This window comes from Sus scrofa, chromosome 10 (assembly GCF_054392235.1).
Source record: "Sus scrofa isolate SSC_HxYL_T2T_F1_AM1 chromosome 10, Sscrofa_HxYL_maternal_Yorkshire_Landrace_v2.0, whole genome shotgun sequence".
Taxonomy (NCBI): Eukaryota; Metazoa; Chordata; class Mammalia; order Artiodactyla; family Suidae; genus Sus; species Sus scrofa.
Window position 1 is genome coordinate 11,270,818 of NC_139392.1, and position 21,795 is coordinate 11,292,612.

At 40.9% G+C, this 21,795-nt stretch overlaps 1 protein-coding gene across 50 annotated transcripts in view; it reads right to left on the bottom strand.

Annotated features, from left to right (window-relative positions):
• LOC102164422 (uncharacterized) overlaps nucleotides 1–21,795 on the bottom strand; it is a 412,252-nt gene that overhangs the window by 221,680 nt on the left and 168,777 nt on the right. For 24 of the 50 annotated variants that reach the window (XM_084979129.1, XM_084979128.1, XM_084979111.1 and 21 more), the window contains one exon: nucleotides 14,638–14,752. The exons of the other annotated variants lie outside the window; for them this stretch is intronic. In XM_084979129.1, coding sequence (XP_084835255.1) covers nucleotides 14,638–14,752 — 115 coding nt within the window. The remainder of the gene's footprint in view (nucleotides 1–14,637; nucleotides 14,753–21,795) is intronic. 50 annotated transcript variants of the gene reach the window in all.

Below are 21,795 nucleotides of genomic sequence, written 5' to 3' on the forward strand. Positions count from 1 at the left end.
TATCAGGGCTGGACCTACAGTTTACCAAGCAGATGCTGGGCCAGGGATGTTCCTTTAGGACTTCTGCCACTACTGCTGGAAAAATCAATTCAATTCAAGGGAGCATCTCCTTTATTACCTTGCAGATTAAAATGTTGTGTGGGTACATCTGAGTAGAAGAGCCTGCCTGCTCCCCAGTGGAAGAGAGCTTGAAGGCGTAGTGTCTGGCTTTTCCTTTAGTGAAATGGCATTTAAACAGAGAAAATTGGGAGTTCCTGTCAGAGCTCAGCAGTAACCAACACGACTAGTATCCACGAGGACGCAGGTTCCAACTCTGGCCTCGCTCAGTGGGTTAAGGATCCAGCATTGCCATAAGCTGTGGTGTAGGTCACAGATGAGGCTTGGATCCTGCACTGCTATGGCTGTGGTGTAGGCTGGCAGCTGCAGCTCCAATTTGACCCCTAGCCTGAGAACTTCCATATGCCATGGGTGCAGCCCTAGAAAAACAAAGAACAAAAAATAAATGAAAATAAACAGAAAATTTCCCATATCTGAGAAAGCCTTCCAAAAGTTGCTGGGTTCTAAATTGTGATGGGTTTTTTTTACTTCTTATAGAATTTTTAGAAAATAAAGAAAAACTAAAGGAGAAGAAAATAAACATCTGTATTTTAAGGTAGTAATGATTATTAATGAATGTTTATGACTCCTCAAAACTGACAAATGTCTTGACAGTGTAGCCTGAAACATACAGAGTTCAATCGGTGGAGATGACTTTATCCCAGGGGTTGAACACTAATTCTGAGAAGTTTACAAAATAAAACCAGACTGAATCAAACACAAATGCAAAAGAAAACTAGACATTCCCTCAAAGTAAATATAATGATGGCGATGATGATGATGATGATCACAGTGATGATGAGGGTGTCGATAATAATGATGTGAGGGTGATGATGATGATAGTGATGATAATGAGGGTGGTGATGATGATGAGGGTGATGATGGTGATGATAGTGATGATGATGATGAGGGTGATGAGGGTGATGATGATAGTGATGATGATGAGGGTGATGATGATGATGATGAGGGTGATGAGGGTGATGATGATGATAGTGATGATGATGATGATGATGATGTGAGGGTGATGATGATGAGGGTGATGAGGGTGATGAGGGTGATGATGACAGTGATGATGATGGTGGTGATAGTGATGATGATGATGGTGGTGTGATGATGATGAGGGTAATGATGATGTGAGGGTGATGATGATGATGAAGATGATAATGATAGTGGTGATGATGTTGAGGAAGAGGAGGGTGATGATGGTGGTAATGATGATGAGGGTGATGATGTTGAGGAAGAGGAGGGTGATGATGATCATGATGGTGATGATGATGGTGGTGATGATGATGATGAGGGTAATGAGGGTGATGATGACAGTGATGATGATGATGTGAGGGTGATGATGATGATAGTGATGATGATGAGGGTGATGAGGGTGATGAGGGTGATGAGGGTGATGATGATAGTGATGATGTGGGTGATGATGATGATGATGAAGAAGATGATAATGATAGTGGTGATGTTGAGGAAGAGGAGGGTGATGATGATCATGATGGTGATGATGATGGTGGTGGTGATGATGATGAGGGTGATGATGATGATGCTGATAGTGATGGTCAGGGTGATGATAGTGATGATGTGAGGGTGACGATGATGATGATGAAGAAGAAGATGATAATGATAGTGGTGATGATGTTGAGGAAGAGGAGGGTGATGATGATGGTGGTGATAGTGATGATGACAATGACGGCATTCTCTGCTTAAATACTTGAGCAAAATCATCTCTTGACTCTTGCAACATTTTGTAAAGAAAGAAAAGTGTCTTAATAGTTTGCTTGACAGGTTTGAAGCTGCTGCAGAGAGCTGCTTCTTAATTTGGTGACTTCTACATGCCAAGATTGTCACCCAAAGGCAACAAAGAAATGTGGTTGAACACCAATTACAGGTATCTGTCAACACACCAGGGCCTTGGAAGAAATAACTCATGTATAATCGACTATGTTTTTGCCCTCTCAGAAGTCCACAAAATGAAAGGAAAATCAACAACAAAATAAAAACTCGGTTCAATCTAATTGCACTAATTCCAAAACAATTCAATAGTTTTAATGCATACACAAACTTTTCCCTGTAGAATAAATTGTTAAGGCTTTTCATTATTTTTTCAGGGATTCTAGAACTATAGTGCTGACTATTTGAGAACAAAAATGAACACACAATATGCCATCATTCATCTTTTAGGAATTAAAAAGAAAAATTTAAATCACCCAAATCACAGTGTATTAAACAACATCTGTGCCTATTAGACATTTTTAGAAGTGCTATTTTTTAAAATATTAATTATAAATTTAATTAGGTCCCATCTATTTATTTTTGCTTTTGTTTCCTTTACTCTATTTGATAGATCAAAAAAAGAAAAAAAAATCTATGATTTATGTCAAAGTATCTTCTGCCTGTTTTCCTCTAGGGGATTTATAATATCCAGTCTTATATTTGGGTCTTTAATCCATTTTGAGTTTATTTTTTGTATAGGATGTTAGAGAATGTTCTAATTTCATTATTTTACATGTAGCTGTCCAGTTTTCCTAGCATTGCTTTTGATGAGACTACCTTTTCTCCATTACATATTCTTGCCTCCTTTGTCACAGATTAACTGATCATAAGTACCTGGGTTTATTTCTGTCCTTTCTAACCTATTCCATTGACCTACGTGTCTGTTTTTGTACCATTGCCACAGTGTTTTGATTATTATAGCTTTGTGGTATAGTCTGAAGTCAGGGAGTGTGATTCCAATAGCTCCATTCATCTTTCTCAAGATTGTTTTGGCTATTTGGGGTCTTTTGTGTTTCTGCACAAATTAAAACATATTTTTTTCTACTTCTGCGAAAAATGCCATGGGTGATTTGATAAAGACTGCATTGAATCTGTATATTGCCTTGGGTAGTATGGTCATTTTAACAATACTGATTGATTCTCCCAATCCAAGAAAATGGCATATCTTTCTATCTGTTTTGTCTTCATTTTCTTTCATCAGCATCTTACAGTTTTTGGAGTACAGGTATTTTGCCTCCTTAGATAGGTTTATTCCTAGGCATTTTATTCTTTTTGATGTGATGGTAAATGGGATTGCTTCCATAATTTCTCCTTCTGATATTTTGTTGTTAGTGTATAGAAATGCAACAGATTTCTATATATTAATTTTGTATCCTGCAACCTTTTCAAATGAATTGATGAGCTCTAGTACTTTTCTGGTGGCATCTTTAGAATTTTTTATGTTTAGTATTGTGTTGTCTGTGAACAGTGACGGTTTTACTTCTTCCTTTGTATTTTATATTCCCTTTATTAATTTTTCTTCTCTGATTGCTGTGGTTAGGACTTCTAAAACTGTATTGAAAAAAGAGTTGAGAGAGGGCATCCTTGTCTTATTTCTGATTTCAGATGGAAAGGTTTTCAGCTTTTCACCACTGAGAATGATGTTAGCTGTGGGTTTGTCATATATGACCTTTACTGTGTTGAGGTATATTCCCTCTATGCCCACTTTCTGGAGGGTTTTTTATCATAAATGGATGTTATATTTTTGATCAAGAGCTTTTTCCACATCTATTGAGATAACCATATGGTTTTTATTCTTCAATTTGTTAATGTGGTGTATCACAATGATTGGTAAACACTGAAAAATCCTTGCATCCCTAGGACAAATCTCTAATTAAACTTAAAAGTTTTTGCACAGCAAAGGAAACCACCAACAAAACAAAAAGACAACCTACAGAATGGGAGAAAATATTTGCAAATGATGTTACCAACAAGGGATTAATTTCCAAAATATACAAACAGCTTATACAGTTCAATATAAAAAAAAAAAAAACCAATCAAAAGTAGGCAGAAGATCTCAATAGACATTTCTCCAAAGAAGATGTACAGATGACCAACAGGTACATGAAAGGATGCTCAATATCACTAGTTATTATAGAAATGCACACCGAAACTACAATGAGGTATTACCCCACACTGGTCAGAATGACCATCATCAAAAAGTCTACAAAACAATGCTAGAGAAAGTATCAAGAAAAGGGAACACTCCTACACTGCTGGTGGGGATGTAAATTGGAGCAGCCACTAAGAAGAACAGTATGAAGCTTCTTTAAAAAACTAAACATAGAACTATTATATGACTCAGCAATACCACACATGGGCATATACCCAGAAAAGACAAAAACTCTAATTTGAAAAGATACATGCACCCCAATTTACAATAGCCAAGACATGGAAGCAACCTAAATGTCCACTGACAGATGAATAGATAAAGAAGATGTGGTACATATATACAAAATGGAATATTATTCACTCATTAAAAAGAATGAAAGCATGCCATTTTCAGCAACATGGATGATCTATTGATTATCATACTAAGTTAAGTCAAACAGAGAAAGATGTATATACAATATCACTTATATGTGCAATTTTAAAAAGCCATACAAATGAACTTATTTATAAAACAGAAACAGACTCACAGACATAGAAAACAAACTTGGTTACCAAAGGGGAAAGGAGTCAGGAAGGGATAATTTAGGAGTTTGGAATTAACATATACACACTACTATATAAAAAATAGATAAACAACAAGGACCTACTGTATAACACAGGGAACTATATTCAATACCTTGTAATATCTATAATGGAAAAGAACCTGAAAAAGAATATATATATATGTGTGTGTGTATACATATATATGTATATATATAAAATAGAGAGAGACATACACATATATATGTGTGTGTATAAATATTACAGACATATGTATGTGTTGTATAACTGAATTACTCTCCTGAACACCTGAAACTAATACAACATTGTAAATTCAATAAAAGATAAATTTAAAAAAATTTAAAAATACTGATTATAAGTATTCAAAATGTTTCTTTTGAATAACATCTAATCATTTCAAATTTAATCAGTTATATGAGCTTTAAAATATATTATACTTAATCTGGCTGGCCAGAATTATCTTTCTTAAACCAAATCCTCACATTTTAACATCAAAATATCAATGGCTTCCCCTTGTCTGCAAGATGAAATTTAACAGATAAAAAGACTTTGAACACGGTTCTGTTTAAGATTACAGCTCCATTTCCTGATGTCAAACAGGTACTTAACAGGTCAGTAAACCCACCCATTCTCTGGTTCTTGGAGCGACTATGTTCTTTGGTAGCAATATTTCTTTGTATATGGCATTTCTTTGTAATGACAAACATTAACTGAGTGTTTTTTCCTTCTGAATTTTCAGGAAAAGTTTCATTAGAGTATACTTGATTCACAATGTTGTGCCAATTTCTGCTGTACAGTAACTGAGTATCTTCTACCCAGCACTAACTGCTAAGCACCACAGATGATTTCTTCTGATTTCGCATTCCCTATGCATATCCCCATTTCACAGTGATGAAAACAGGCTTGTGGAGAATAAGGTGAATGAGTGGTCGGAGGGCTTTTTCCATACAAATGAATACAATAATCTACCATTTGCAGAACACCCTTAAACTCAGAAGCCAAGAAGCTTGATTTTAATGCATTACTAGGGCATCTGGTGTATGGTCTTGAGAAAGCTGTGAGCCTCTGCCATTTTTTCTTCTGTGAAATGAGACAATCTTGCTGTGGTCCTTTGAGCTGGACTTGCTACCCACGGCCTAGGCGAGTGAGTGGGGAAGGAGGCAATGTGCTTACAGCAGATTTCAAATATCAAGTGTAATGTAAACACACGCGAAATAGTGCATGTGTCCATTTCACTCTAGAAACCCAACCATTCCACATTTAAGTGAGTGAGGGTCGAGAGAGGCCAAGAGTGTCATTACATGGGTAGATTCCACCACATGGAAGGAGTGGACAAAGCTACCCCTCCTACGCCTCTCAGCTCCGATGCAGAGTTGCTTCTCCTAAATGTGAGAAGGCTAGCTGGCCACAAGCAGCAGCTGCTGCAAAGACGACAAGAAGTAAAAATTTCCCATGACCTCTTGAGCAATTCTATGGGAATTAGAATTTTAATTAGTAGATTAATTTACAATTTAAATGATAAGAATTTTCTCTTTCCTATGGGAACCCCGATGGCAATGTGAAACCCACATGTGACCATATGTAGTGAAAGAAGATACCTTCTGTGAAAGAGATCCCTGAGGTACAGACACTGGATTGGAACTGCCAAACGACAATGACAAATGACATTACTGTGGAATGAATGAATGAATGAATGAATGGAAGCTCAATTTTCCTGAGCTTTTACTCTGTGTCAGGTTCTTTTTTAAAAAAACTTTAGTTTATTGAAGAATAGTTGATTTACAATGTTGGGTTAGTGTCAACAAAGCAGTTCCATTATACATATATAACTCTATTCTTTTTCAGATTCTTTTTCATATGGTTTATTCTAGGATGTTGGACATAGTTCTCTGTGCTACACAGCAGGACCTTGTTGTCTATCCGGTGTCAGGTTCTGTTCTAAGTATGTTGCATGCCTCGACTCACTGAATCCTAACCACAGGCCTGTGGCGGTAAATAAGATAAGTGACCTCATTTTACTGATAAGCACTCAGGCACAGAGAAGTCAGGCAGCTCTCTGGAAATCATGCTGCTAGTGAGAGGCAGAGCCAGAATTTTAACTAGGGCCGTTTGGCTCCAAGTCTTCCTCTTCGAAATGGAAGAAGAGTAAGTGATCTAAGTGGGGAAAGTGACCTCTTCAGACTCTCCATCTAACTACATAAAACATGGTCTGGAATATTTTTTTTTCCAGAAAGCCCAGAAATCAAGCAATTATTAGCACAGAACCGCCTATTGTCTTCCTAATAATCTGTTTAAGCATTGAACACTGGTTCTTTTGTTGAAATTTCCTGTTGACTTATTTTTCAGTGAATGGGATCCTCTCAGTAGGTCCTAGTTCTGCAGGAAATTGTAGGAACTGAAATTCCTCAAAGAAGAGTAGAAGCATTTCATCGTTGTCACATAGAGTGATAGCATTTCGAGTTGGAATGAAACATTAAAGAAATCTGTTTTATTTTCTTCTCAACAGAAAAATCCCTCTATTCCTAATAGAATTTGACATATGATAGACTATAGGGCAGAAGAATGGAGAAGCAATTAGCATTATTAAAACATTTAAACAGGCAATCTAAAATCCACTAATTTCTCTACCTTTACCTATCAGGAAACATTGAAGCTTGTACTTAAAACCACATAATTATCAAGTGTTCAGACAGCAAACAAGTATGATTTCATGGGGATCACAATTTAATTTGTTACACACTCCTCGTGAAATATTTATCTTAATCAAAATGATAACACTACCCAGGATAACTAAATGTTGACAGAGAAGAAATGAGAAAAGTACGTTCATCCACTATGAGGTCTGAAAAACAATGCCATGTAAGCCATGGCATAAAAAGACAGAGGAATAGCTGGCTGGACTACCTTTCAAACCTTTTAAAATTTATTTTTCATTACAGTTGATTTACAATGTTCTGTCAATTTCTGCAAAGTGTGTGTACACACACACACACACACACACACACACACACACACACACACAAAAACACACATTCTTTTTCTTGCAGTATCCTCTACCTTTCAAAACTTTTTTTGTGTGTGTGTCTTCTTAGGGCTGCACCTGTGGCATATGGAAGTTCCCAGGCTAGGGGCTGAATCAGAGCTGCAGCTGCCAGCCTATGCTACAGCCACACAATGCCAGATATGAGCCACGTCTGCAACCTCACCACAGCTCATGGCATTGCCGGATCCTTAACCCACTGAGCAAGGCCGGGGTTTGAACCTGCATCCTCATGGATGCTAGTCAGATTCATTTCCACTGAGCCATGATGGGAACTCCCAAAACTTTATCTTTAATGTGACTAAAAATAACAGGATTCAGACTTCAGACACCATTCACTATACCATTGTATAAGATTCGAATAATCTTCATGAATAAATGTATTCCTGTTTGAATTATTTTTTAGTTTCTTGCATTTCTTTCTGTATAGTAGAAAATATGCATGGAAATATTGTAGTGACAGTCTTTATCTTGGTTTAAGGGTAAAGGTCTGTTTTATAAAGCAGACTCTAACATAATAGTCCACAAACGTAAGTATCTACCATATCCATGGAATTAGGCATTGGGCACAATGAAATATGGTCTATGTCCTAATGTGGATTTCATTTTTTAAGGCAATATTATGGTCAGGTATCTAGATGTTTGCAACAACTGTTCCATGTGACTTCCTGATCATGTGACGTGATGAAGACTATCCTGCTGCCTAAATACCCGACAAAACACATAATAACACTCTTCACACTGACTTCCTCAGAGCCTACTCCCTTACTATAGCGAGAATCAATATTTTTTTCACCTGATATTTTTGCCCACAAGGGAATTCTGGAAAGATACATTGAAACATAAAAGAAAATAGATGCCTAACAGTGTCATACTTTAAATCAATGTATAAAATAGTTGTGCCCGTGCAGGAAGGTAAGAATCTATTGTTATTGCAACCACGGAGCATTACAGCATTCTGGTCCTGCTCTTTTGGTTTCCTCCGTCCTTTGAAACTACACCTGAGCAGGGAGAATATGAGATTCCTGGTCAGTGAGAACTGGGTGCAAATTCTAATTTATTCGCCTTCTACATATAGTTACATGGTTTCAATTCTCTGAGCCTTAGCTCTCTACTACGTATAAATAAGGCTAATTATACATCTATAAAAGAGTCATCATAAAAAGCGAACAAAATTATTTTAAAATTATTTTAAAACACTCCACAAAATATATAGCATTATATTTGGTGATTCATAGCTTTGTTTGAAGGTGAAACGAAAGCATAGGACAGAGGTAAGTGTCACTTATTTTACTCAATAGATGTGTTAGGTATCTATTGCTGGGCAACAGACCAGCTTAAAACCTGGGAATTTAAGAATGGCTGAGCTGGATGGATGTGGCTCAGGGTCTCTCTAAAGGATTCAGCCACGAAGTTGGCCGGGGTCAGGGCATTTGAAGAAGTCACTTGCAGGATGGCACATTCATGTGACTGGCAATGCAGCACTGGCTTGGGGTCCTGCCATACGGACCTCAATACAGGGCAGGTTGTGTGTTTTCACAACATGTCAGCTCGCTTCCTCCCAACAGGCCTACTCAGGCCTACGCAAGACATGGGAAGGCAGAAACCACAATGAAAAGACTTTTGTGACCTGGCCTTGGAAATCGCGCTCCATCACACTCCAGGATATTCTATTTGTTTAGCAGATCTATACATTTGAATGTGGCAGAAAATGAAGAGGGGGCGCAAAAGCCATCGGGCCCATCTTAGAGGATAATGATCACAGTGAACTTTAGGGGTTCGGGGGTAAACGGCTGGATATCAGGAGAATAACACGTATTAGTAGGTGCTGCCATCTTAGGTAAATGTTTGAGTCTTCAAGGTCAGCTTTCTAGTCATTCAGGGATTCCTTAGGGGAGAGTTTCTGAGATTCTTGAAGGACCCTATGATTAAATCCTGCTGCTTCTGGGACCCATACTCCCCCAAACATGGCTTCTACCTCTGGTTTTCTTTCTCATCAGGTACTCATCATATTCCCATGTCTGGTCTCATTGCTCAATAGACGTGGCTCAGTAGTTTCCTACAGGTTTGCGGGACCTTGACTGAGTGTTCCCAAAAGCTTTACCTCCTGGTATAGAGCAGCCCACACTGTCCCTAAATGTACCACATCTTTGTAACCACCACTGATGCTGGGCCAGCCGAGGCATCTGTACCGACCTCAATGGATTAGAGAAACGCAGAATCTGGACTCTACACTCAGAAATGAGATTAATAGGGCAATACTGAGTATGTTTTGGAAGCAAGGTCATATGAATGAGACAGACTGAATTAGCCACAAAGCCTGAGTGCTCGGAGCCTCTGATCGAGTTGAAGAGACAGATAACATCAGTGTCACCTGGCAGTGCCTATTACAGAGTGGGGAGCAGGAGCCCAGGGAAGCACCCCTGAAGCACAGGCAGCCTTCCAGAAAGACTTTCTGTAGGAGACAGTGTCTGAGACAAGTCACGGGATCTTGGTGGTCTAGATGTTATCTAGATGTCTAGGTAATGGAATGCAGTCAGGCAGAACAAACACAATGAGGAGGAATGAAAGAATAAGAGATGTCCAGGGAATTATAACAGTTGCACGCCACTAGGAGTCTTAGATCTGGTTCCCTGGGAAACAGACCCTATGGCAAAGGTCTGCAAGCAGGGGGTCCATTGAGCAGCATCCTGGGACTATCACCTAGAAGAGCGAGGGAGCAGGACTGGGCTGAGAAGCTCAGTTAAGAAGCAGTGGCACAAGCACAGAGTCCTTGGCCAATGTAGAGCTGGGATGGTCCTTCAGAGTCATCTCAAATGGATTCAAATGGTCCAGGCCTTTGCACCACTGCATCGACCAGTCAGCAGATGTGAGCTGCCCCAGGACAGGGGGTGTAACCTAGGAAAGGAAGCCCTCTACAACTGAGGGATTCCTGGAAAAGAATTGATCTGAGATCCATCAACAGCTAACACTCTAAGCAGATAAGAAAACACCTGCTTAGGCTTGAAGGGGCATTCCAGAGCCCCCAGAGCATCACTCAGGTAGGGCATAAAGGAAGCAGGGAATGTCAGGGGAGAATGGAGGGATGCCAAGAAGCAGGTCCTGAAAGCCTTGGATGCCATTCTAGAACGACGAGAGCCGCGTAGGAAAGTGAACGCCACTGATTGTGAATAGTTGGGAAGGGGTGCTTTACTGAATGGAGACTCAGCTAGGTGTCCAAAACTAAAACTCTGATATTATCTCATGGGCATGCACCGCTGTCAGTTGAGCATGAGTTTTGAGTTGATCTCCTAGAGCAGAGGTGTCTCTTCCACGATAGTCCCTTTTGTACATTAGGTCCCTCATGTTCTGAGATCTTTGCCATGTGACGCCTAACCACGGGGCAGAGGGAAGGTGGCTGACGCTGAAACCAGACGCATGGCCCAGGCTACCCCTGCACTGCTCTGACTGCAGCCACTTTCCCTGTGGTGTTTCCACTTTCTGAGCTGTGGTTTGAGTAGTCCCCGAAGACGGAGCCTGACGATTCTATTACTTTACCACCTCTAGGTGCTGATGATATTCTGGCACAGCGAGGCTTCAACTTTTTCACAGATTTTTTTGGCAGACCAATGAAAGGCATGGCCCTCTTCCTAGGAAAATCCATGCCCATACATACACACGAAATTTTCCATATAGTTCTGAAACTCATCTGTTGACTTCCTTCTGGGGATTAATGTACCAAAGTTTTAGAACCATTTGACTTGGGGTGGGGGGCTTTAACTGGAAACTGAGCAGATGACCCATCCACCCGATCCTCAGACTGTAAAGGAAACCAGGGGCCCACGAAAACACTCAAGACTGCCTCCAATGGAAACTTCAATTTCCAGGGAAATGGTGAAGGTCAGGTTACCGGTGGGTCACTGTTCCTAGAAGAAGATTGACCACTGAAAAAACACTAGAGTTCACTCACCAGAGTTAGCCTCACAACTTTTGCCTTTTTTGCAAAACAGGTGGGCACATACGTAGGAATAATTGCAACCACTATTTTGATTTACGGCTCCTAGAACTGATACTCTGCATTTTTCCCTGCAGGATATTGATAACTAGCTTAGTTCATAGCCAGACCCAATTCCCTTCAACCAGATTGGTTTTCATTGCCTGAGTTCACTTTTCCTCCTCGGCTTTGATGTTCTCCTTGCCACCGAGCCAGAATGCTAAACTGCAGGTACGTGTATACACGCACGAGGGCTTCTAGACAGGAGGCTTTAATGACCACCGTGCGCCCAGGTAATTTGGCCTCATGATCAAAATCAGACATGTAAAATGTTATTTCCAACCTGAGGCCATGTGCTTACCTTCTACCCTTCCTCATCAAATGCAGAGCCATAGTTTGCAAAAGATCCGATTTCTTTGATTTTATTTTGTGGTTTCAAAGGTAGGAAAGAATTCCACCTAGTCTGAAATTATAGCTAACTGCAGGTAAAGAATGTTACTGTGTGTGCCTTGGTCCACTAGAGCCAAGGATAATATAAGGAACCAGCTCAAGACATTAAAATGTCTGCACCGATCATGGCCATTGTGTCTGGATTTGGTCTCCTTAGGGAGCACACCTAGTTGATGGCTCTTTGTGGGTGGGCTTCATGTACCAAGTGAGAACCACCTAGCGAGAGACTGGCCAGCGCTGCCACAGAGTTGGGTGCTGGCACTGAATCTAAGATCAGGTTCTGTCGCTGAGGTCTAAGCTTCCTGGCACAGCTATCTCCGTTTATTCTCAGTTCTTGAATCTCCAGGGAGAAGAAAGGCTGAGTGGGGCTGGTGGGTGGGAAGCAGAAGCAGAATGCATCTGTGGGTCTCCTGATCCTGGAGCTGAGTCCCTGGCTGTTAGGAGTCTATGAGGGGCAGGTTGTGATCCGCTGGTTGATTAGTGAGTCACAATAATCTTTTGTAAAAATGCATCCTTACATACATGAGTAGAATAGAAAAGTATCAGAACGTATAGGAATGTTCTACATAACTTGTATTTCAATTATGTTTGTATTTGTATATGTGTGTGTTCAATTGTAATATCTTTTTTTATAATGGCCGCACCTGCTGCATATGGAAGCCCCCTGGCTAGGAGCTGAATCAGAGCTGCAGCTGCAGCCTACACCACAGCCATGACAACACAGGATCCAAGCTGCATCTGTGACCGACATCGCAGCTCACAGCAATGCCAGATCCTCAACCCAATGATCAAGGCCAGGGATCAAACCCACATCCTCACCGAGACTATGTCGGGTTCTTAACCCACTGAGACATAGTGGGAACAGTCTAGATTTACTTTATCAGGGAGTGTTGGTCAAACAAGTTTGAAAGCTAGTGAAAGCTACCTTTTTAGGTGAACATGAAACTCAATTAGAAGAGTAAATGCCTCTTTCTTGGCATCTTATGGCCCTTTCTTATGTAAACAGGAGCATAAAGTCACTCCTGCAGTCATGTTGGTTCTTTCTAAAAAAGTTATTCCTAAACTGAGTCCAAAAGAACAACCTTAGCCCTTCTGCCTTCTTACCCTGACACTAGCTCTGTGGATTAGAACCCAGTCTGCCCACCCCCATCTGCCTGCTCCAACAATTCCCTCTCTCCCTTCCTCGTTCTCTTCCTTTCTTTCCACCTTCCTTCCTCTGTTGGAAGACAGGAATGAATTTTTCAGAGTCAGAGAGGTTTAGCAGCCAAGGCCAACTGTGGTTAGAAGCAGAAACTGTAGCAACCAAGAGATTAAGGTGGACACAATGCACCCCCGCAACACCTTCTGCAAACATTCCTGCCTTGGAGCAGGCCGGCCTTGCCTCTGACCTTGATGACTGCCACAGCCCCAGCTTTGGTGTCCAGCTCCAACCCCTCCTCACACGACTCCCTCCTGCTCATCACTGTCAAATTAATGCTTTGAAAATAGTGTTTTCATTATGTCATTTTTCTTCTCAAAGTCACTGAAGGATCACCTCCAGGTTAAAGCTGAACTCCATAGGATATTCTAGAATCACCACAGCCTTGCTTTGAACTGCCTGGCTAAACTTACTTCTAGATGCTTCTCAACCTGAAGCCAACTCATTTCTCCCGCAATCTCCCGATGGGTTGCCCAGCTTCTCTTCATTCACTTTTCCTATCTCAATTCCCATGGATCACTCCTCAATCTGAGAACACACGCAAAACGATCTGTCATCATTTCTGTGAGAACTTTCCACATAATCTCATCATTGCTTCTGATGGGTCCATATCAGATCTCAAGTTTCTCAAAAGCAAGTTAATCATGGGCAAAATCTCCTCCCACATCTCCCTTGCCTATCAAGATGCTACATGGGTATCAGCATAGTAGAACAACAGCTAACGCATAATGAGCATTATCCAAAGCTGATGAGAAGGAGGAAAGAGAGGTTAAGAAGAAGAGCCATGAGAAAAATCAAGAGTTGTCTATCTCTTTGGAGGGAAAAGAGCTCTTTTTAGGGAGAGAGTCTATGTTTTCACCTACCGCCCTACAGTCCTAGGGCTTACAGAATAATGCTTCTTAAGTATTTTCAAGGCTTGAAAACTCCTTCAAGAATCATCTTTCCAGAAAAATGCTTGCAGTGCACACTAAATGTTCAGATTCAGTTTCTGGGGGTGTGGACTTCTAAGGCCATCTTTGGGTCTGCAGTGTCCACAAACCCAGGTTAGGAATTCCTATCACAAACGTTACACAGTATGACATATTCAAATCAAAGGTTTCTGCAGTGTCCTCAGAAATCAACCCCCTTCATACAACCAAACATTTACAGTATCACCCTAGAAATTGGAGACACGGTGTAATGGGAATGGGAGACCTGGTTTTGTGTGCACATGTGCGTGTGTGTGTTTGTGAGTGTTTTCATATCTTATCTATAAACACAAACAAGCAACTCTCCTTTAGTTTTAGCCGTATCCCTATTTTTCAAATGCCAACTCTTAGGAGGTAGATACAGCAATGTATTATTATGCTTATTTGATCAATAAGGAAGCTAGCCCAGAGAGGTTATCTGACTTACCTAAGACGACACAGCTAACTCAGTTCTCTGCCTCTTCACTGGACCTTGCTGAAAACCAATGATCTCCATAGAGGAACCAGAATCATTAAAGGCAGATGATGGAACCAGAGCAAAGCTGAAAGCAAAGAAATTGGAATTTGATGTTCAAAACCATTAACCGTTAAGTAGTAACAGCAGTGTCTTAACCATGATTCCAGATGCCTGGCCTTCGTACTTTCACCTGCAGGCGACGGCTGTCAGTATCTGCAGCCTAGACCAGGAAGGCAAAAGTGCTTTTGGAGAATGTGTAACGGCTGTTACGGTATCTGGATGCGGTGAGTCGGTCCATAAATGTCACCGTGCTTCTCCACGAAAAATGGGTTTTCAGGTCAAAAATCACCTGGTTTACTCCACATTAGCTTTCTGGTGTAATAAGTGTATTTAACCACCAGAAAAAAAAGATGAATATCAGCGGCAGTTTATTTATAGCACACTCCTGGCCTTTCAAAGTCCCTGTTTCCAGAACGCCTTACATTTTCTGCCCCATGAATTCTTAATGAGTTCCAGTTGAAAGTGCTACAGTTCCACAGCCAATCTATTTAAAAAAAAAAAAAAAAAAAGGAGAAGAGAAAAAAAGAAACCTGAAAAGTATATTTCCCCCAACGACCAGGACTTGCGGCCGAGAGACCCCACCCTTTTTTCCTCCCTCTTGGCAAATGTTGGCAAACATGCAAGCAGTTGGACAGGCCAGCTACGTTTTTAAATCCCTTTAATCCTCTTTATAGTAACAGAAACATTGGAGGCTGATCTTTGAAGACTCTGTAGAGCACAGAACACCTGCAGCTCGCTGCTTTGTGCTAGCAACCCCCAGTGGGAGGCTAACACAGTGAGGCAGGCTGAGAGCTGGCCCCCAGAACCCGCCCAGCCTAACGAGGGTCTCTCTTCCCTCTGGCCTCGCCTTCTCCAGTGCAAACCTGCTCGGGTAAATGGCACCCTTGCCCTCTGACCCTCCCCAAATGGCTCAATGAATCACATAAGGACTCATAAACATGATTTGCCGATGTGTCAGGAAGCAGAAAAAACTCGGTCAGCTCTAGTTTGGAAACTGCTGAAATCACTCACGAATCCTCCTTCCATTCAGTTGCTAGAAAAGATGATTCTCCAGGATGAAAGCCAATGTTGATGACAGTCTCACAACCAAGTAGGAAAAAAAGGACATTATTCTCTCCCCTCTTTATCCACGTCCCCCTGCCTCCCCCCCCCAAGAATGAAACAAAACCAGTGCTGTTCACAACCTCCCTGAGTGGCTGAAATCTCTTCACACAGTATTAGATGTTTCTCTTACAGGAGGGGTTGTATTTTCCCCCCACCATTTATACCTACGCGCCTCTATATTAGTTGCTTTACTAGCAATATCTGAGTGGATAAAAAAAAAAATCTTTCTTCTGCTTTAAACCAACTATACGTCAAAAATACATAGTTACCCAAAGCAGACAATGAACACGGTTTAATAAAGGGATGCACTAAAAATAGGTTTTAGATGGAAAAACACTCTATTGTGTCAAATAGATGGAAAGAAACGCGTGCAGAGTATTTCAGAAAAATATCCAGTATGCAAGAAATAGCTTAACTTTGGTGGTTGTCAGTTATTTCACTCATCAGTTGAAAACAAAAAGACACATGCGACTGAGATCAAGAGAGAAACCCATGCATATATAGTGTCTCAGGTCACCTGAAAAACAAACCCCACAAGTATATTCTTCTCAGCCTAATTACGGTGTTGGAATTTAGTCAGTGGCCTCTAGTTGGCTCAGCTCTCTGGGGTCCTATCCAAACCAGGACATGAACACTAAAGGTCCATTCCATCTACCTTGCAAACGCAACACAAAGGCTGCCTCTGCCTGAAATTCATCCATCACCCGCCTCCCAACTAAAAACTCGTCTCTCTTGGGTTTGATGTGCTTTCATGGCCCCCAGAGACATTCATAAGCCACCATCTGGAGCACCTGCTGCCACTCACTGACACTGGGTTTAGTCTGGAGAGAATTTTTCAAAGTGAGTTGATGAACATTTTAAAAGATGCATTTTGACAAGTTTGAACAACTGGGGAATGAAAATACTGAAAAGAAATATTTTAACTGAATTTGGGGATTGCTTAATGATTTTCAGTATCAGTGTAGCAAACGCTGCCCTTTGTTAGGTAGAAGAATAAACTGCAAAATGGCCATATCTCTTGGAAACAAAACACGTGCATTTCCGACAGGTCAAGAGCATCCAAGAGTGGTGATGTGGTTACAAAAGCGCAAGAGGTGAGCACACGCGTGCACTCTTTGTGTCCCTGCTTCTTTTGTTGGCCAGGCTAAATACCCCAGTGCATGGGGGAATGCGTGGAGAAACACAGTTAGGTTAGGTTAGACTTTATCTGAAGTATTTTTGAGGCTTAAAATTCTATAAAATTAAAATCTGATGGGAAAAAGAGGAAAGTACTCATCTGGATACAACAGAGATTACAGATACAAGGCATCTATTTATTCCTGTGTGTATATGTTCATTTATATATTTATATTTATACCTTCACCACACTTTAAAAAAGCAGTCGAAGTAGGTGGTTTGCTTTGAGCCCACTGATTAAAACAAGAAGCAATCTGATCTAAAAAGAAGAATAGCCAGAGAGGGCACATTCAGATTCACTGAATTAAATAGTAGGAAAAAATGCCTGGGCGCCAAATGCGAGGCTTCAGGTTTGATCTACTCATGGTAAGAATAAGAACATAGGTGATGGACCCGGGGCCAGCATATGAGGAGGAAACAGTCTACCTAAGTTAATCCAGAAGACTCTGTTAGCTGAGTAAAGGAATAACACTGCCTTGCCCTGCTTGCAAACCCCACCCAAGGATGTGAGCATTGTGGAAAATGAAAGACATTTCATATGCTGATAGAAAGCATTCGCTGTAGGAATACAGACGTTATTTTCATCAAAGTTGTCTATAAACTCTTCAGTCAGAAGGAGGATACAGACTCCGCTTTCTTAATACAGAGCATGTGCAAGTAGAAATAGAGAACTTCAAATAGCTACACAGGTTCCTGCCACCTCATCCTGATAAACACCTGACGCCTCTTTGATTTTTGCCTGGATGGACTTTTTACCTATCAAATGGTTAAAAAAAAAAATAGTTGAGAATGATATATTCCAGAATGGCTTCAGTTTGTAGCAAGTGGTACCAAGAGTGAAAAATGCCTTTTAAAATTGCATTCAGAGCAAAAGAATATGTGAAGAAGCTTTAATACGAGGGGCATAGACATTAGCAGAGTTATCAGTAAAAAGGCAGAGTTTCTTAATTCTACTTTTGCTCTAAATTCTCTATGCAGGAGAACAAGCTTCAAATGAAAAAGGCATCCATATCACTGTGGTTAAAAGCACTGGCTGAAGAAAGAACTTTCTATACCACATATTCTTCTGTCAGTGCAGAACTGACATAATGAAGAGATCAATCCAAAGAAGAAATAGATTATTTCAAAAGACCAAAAAATATATATAATAAAGGAGCATACACAAATGTATATAATAAAGGAGCACACACAAATGGTGAAATAATAGATAATTAAATAATAATTTAACAACTATTGATTATTCTGTATAGTTACACACACACATACACACACACACACACACACACACACGCATACCGGGAGGCTAAGCAGGTACATGTTAGATGTTACCTGGCAGGGAGGCTCTTGCAGCTTAACCATGGAGAGGGGCTTTAAGCAGTAGAGGCTGCACATCAGAGGTGGGTGCATTAAGTAAGAGAGATGGGGTATTGATACCCAGTGTATTCAATCATCATTGGTTAAAGGCTGCCCCAAGGTAAGCACTAATTCCCACAAAAGCTTTTGCCATGAGCCAGGCAACATGGGCTCTGACAGCCTGAAGAGACAAAGAGATGGCTGGTCGCTGGCTAAGAGAGGAAAGCTCGCCTGTGGCCAGTGTGTAGGAAAAGGATTTGCAGGAATTTGCAGACATACTGACAGCTGCTGCTCCACTCCCTCAAAGGAGAGCTTCACTCACAAGAGCAGGGGTCCTGGTTGTTTTTTGTTTTTGTTTTTCCCACATTCTCACCAGGCAATTGAAAACATATACAGAGACAGAGTTCCCGCTGTGGTGCAGTGGAAATGAATCCGATGAGAATCCATCAGGATAAGGGTTTGGACTCTGGCCTCCCTCAGTGGGTCAGGGATCTGGTGTTGCCGTGAGCTGTGGTATAGGTTGCAGACGTAGCTTGGATTCCTCTCCAATTGGACCCCTAGCCTGGGACCTCCATATGCCACGGATGGGGCCCTAAAAAGCAAAAAATAAGATAGATAGATAGATAGATAGATAGATAGATAGATAGATAGATAGATAGATCCAACAAATATAAAGCCCTCTCACACAGCCTCAAAAAAAAAAAAAAAATCATCTGGCTAAGGTGTCCCTTGAGGAAAGCGGATTACAGCGATGTATTTGGAAAAGACGAAGGCCGTTCGGTTGACTACAAGTTCCATTTAAGTCAAGTGGGCCAAACTGGACAACACACTGGACTTTGCAGAGAGAGATAATGGAAGAACTGAGGCTGCTTAATCCAGATGAGGGGAGAATTAGGAGAAATTGAGTGTGAAAGGACAATTATATTTATTCCATGCTGCTCTAGAGGGAAAACTAAGAATGAGGGGAGAAAGCATAGGAATGCAGATTCTGGCTCAAGATGAAAAAGAACGTTTTCATCATTAGAGCTGGACAAACATGTCTTAGAAGGGTGTGAACTCCCAGTGCTTGGAGTTGTCTGAGCTGAGGCTGAATGAAATTCTGCAGAGATGGCATGGAAGGGGATTTCAAGTGGGGTGAGACAAAGAAGGTGTCTGGACTGAGGATGCCACATCCCCTTCCAACTTCATCATTCTACAGTTCTATGACTTTCACGAAATGGCTAATAGACAGGGAGCACCTGGGAGCGGAGAGAGAAACGCCATGGGGCCTGGACAGCCTCTTAATGGATATATAAGTCTCTGAATTATGGAAATTGGCAATACTTATTGGGCATCATTCAAAATTCCAGCTCGACTGTGAGTGCTTGGAAGGTAATGAGAAAGATTTGCTGTCCTGGACACACCTATGCTTATGACCAAGCAAAGAAAGCCTAGGAGAGAAAAGGACTTGGAAAGTCTCCTTACAGAGAAAGAGGGGGAAACTTGGAGGAGTCAGAGGAAAGGAAACACAATGACCCCAAATCAGAGGCACTGTGCATCTGATCACCTTTGCTCCCCCCTACTTCCTTCTCACTGTTGTTTTGGATGCAGTTAATTTCTCCTCCTCTGGGTCCAATCAACGGCTGACCACATCTGCTCGATTGGAAGTATACGTCATCTTGGTTTTGGAATATAGGCAAGTATGCACTTAGTTCTTCTCCAAAAGCCAGACGGTTGCTCAACGTTGCAGGCTTCTGCCGGTGGAGAGCCAGGAAACAGGCAACAATGGTATCAGGACGAGAGCTGCGCAACAGGGAGGCTTAGATGGTTGTCATTCCACAGGCCTGGGAGCCCCTCCGGTGACCTTTTCAACAGGGGGACGGACACTCCATCCATAAAGCAGAACCTCGCTTAAATCATAAAGACATCTTTATCTAGAAACCGCCTTCTGCCATCTCAAAGTTCTTCACCGGAATAACAATTCAATCTTATGAATTTCCTAGGGAGGCTGCAACAACCATTACTGTGTCCACGTCAGGTATGGAGAGATTTGGAGGTTAATGTTTAAAGCATAAATGGACTCGAGAGAGATTCTAGAGCCTGGAAGGCTCCTGAAACCCAGTTCAAAAGCTCTGTTATTATAGACCATAGAGACTTTGCTGAACACAGTTTTTGTAGAACTTATGATCCCCAAACAAATATGTTACAGGTCTTAGGAACTAACTTAGCCACTGGGAGATATTTTGGAATGACAGTAGAATTATACAATGCCCACTGGATTTGGCAAAGGAACCTTTAAAACTTGCTACTACATAAGTATCAAATGCTCTAGCCTTTTAGAAAAACAACATTTAAAACTGGACTGATCATTATCTTCTTTGGGTGTAAATTTCTCATCCAAGTCAAGCATTTAGGTCCAGGTTATTTACAAACATGATTTTCTTAAGCACTATTAGTTTTTTTTTTCTTTTATTTAAACACACACACAAAGAGGAATTCATTGTAGGAAGTAAAACATCAACTAATCATTTCGTCTTAATGTTTTTTTTTCTAGAACAATCTGGAGAATTTTCAGGCTCAATCCTTTTCCCCACTATTAAGATATAACCTGTACATTAAACAGTTTCCTTTCACACTTCAGATCGAGTGGTGAGATAAACAAGCAGATGATTTACATTGAATCCATTTAGAACATTCTTGCACCAAAAGGGTGGAGATGTACTGTGAAAGTGAGATCAAAGGATGGGAGAAGTACTTGAGTCCAAATGTTGCTGCTTGTTTTTGTGTTTCCTGTAGACATGGTGCTTTGGGCCAAAGGAGATGGAATGATGGAAAAAAATTTTTAGGCTAGATGAGCATGATAAAAATGCAGCAGGCCAGCAAGTTTACTAACTATCTGCAAGGCTATGAAAAAGAGGAATAAATTAATGTTTAAGAAACCTTACAACTATTTTATTAGGTAAGGATGAATAAAAATGCTTGCAATCCAATGTTTGTTTGCTCTTTTGCAATCTTCCATGTGGAACAGAATAAGGAAAATCCTATATGAAAAGGTGCAAACCCTTAAATAACCCTTCTGGTTATGAACTGGGATAAAATCTGGAGCCAAACTATGAAAATCAAAAAAATTCATAACAATGAAAAACAGTGGAGGAGTTCCCATCATGGTTCAGCAGTAACAAACCCAACTAGTATCCATGAGAATGCAGGTTTGATTCCTGGCTTCGCTCAGTGGGTTAAGGATCCAGCGTTGCTGTGAGCTGTGGTGTAGGTTGCAGACACAGCTCAGATCTCGAGTTGCTGTGGCTGTAGTGTTGGCCTGCAGCTACAGCTCCAATGAGACCCCTAGCCGGGAACCTGCATATGTGGCTGGTGCAGCCATAAAATGACAAAAAAGAAAAAGAAAAACAGTGGACAACAGCAACTCCTGAGAAATGACCTTTGTCTCTTTAGACA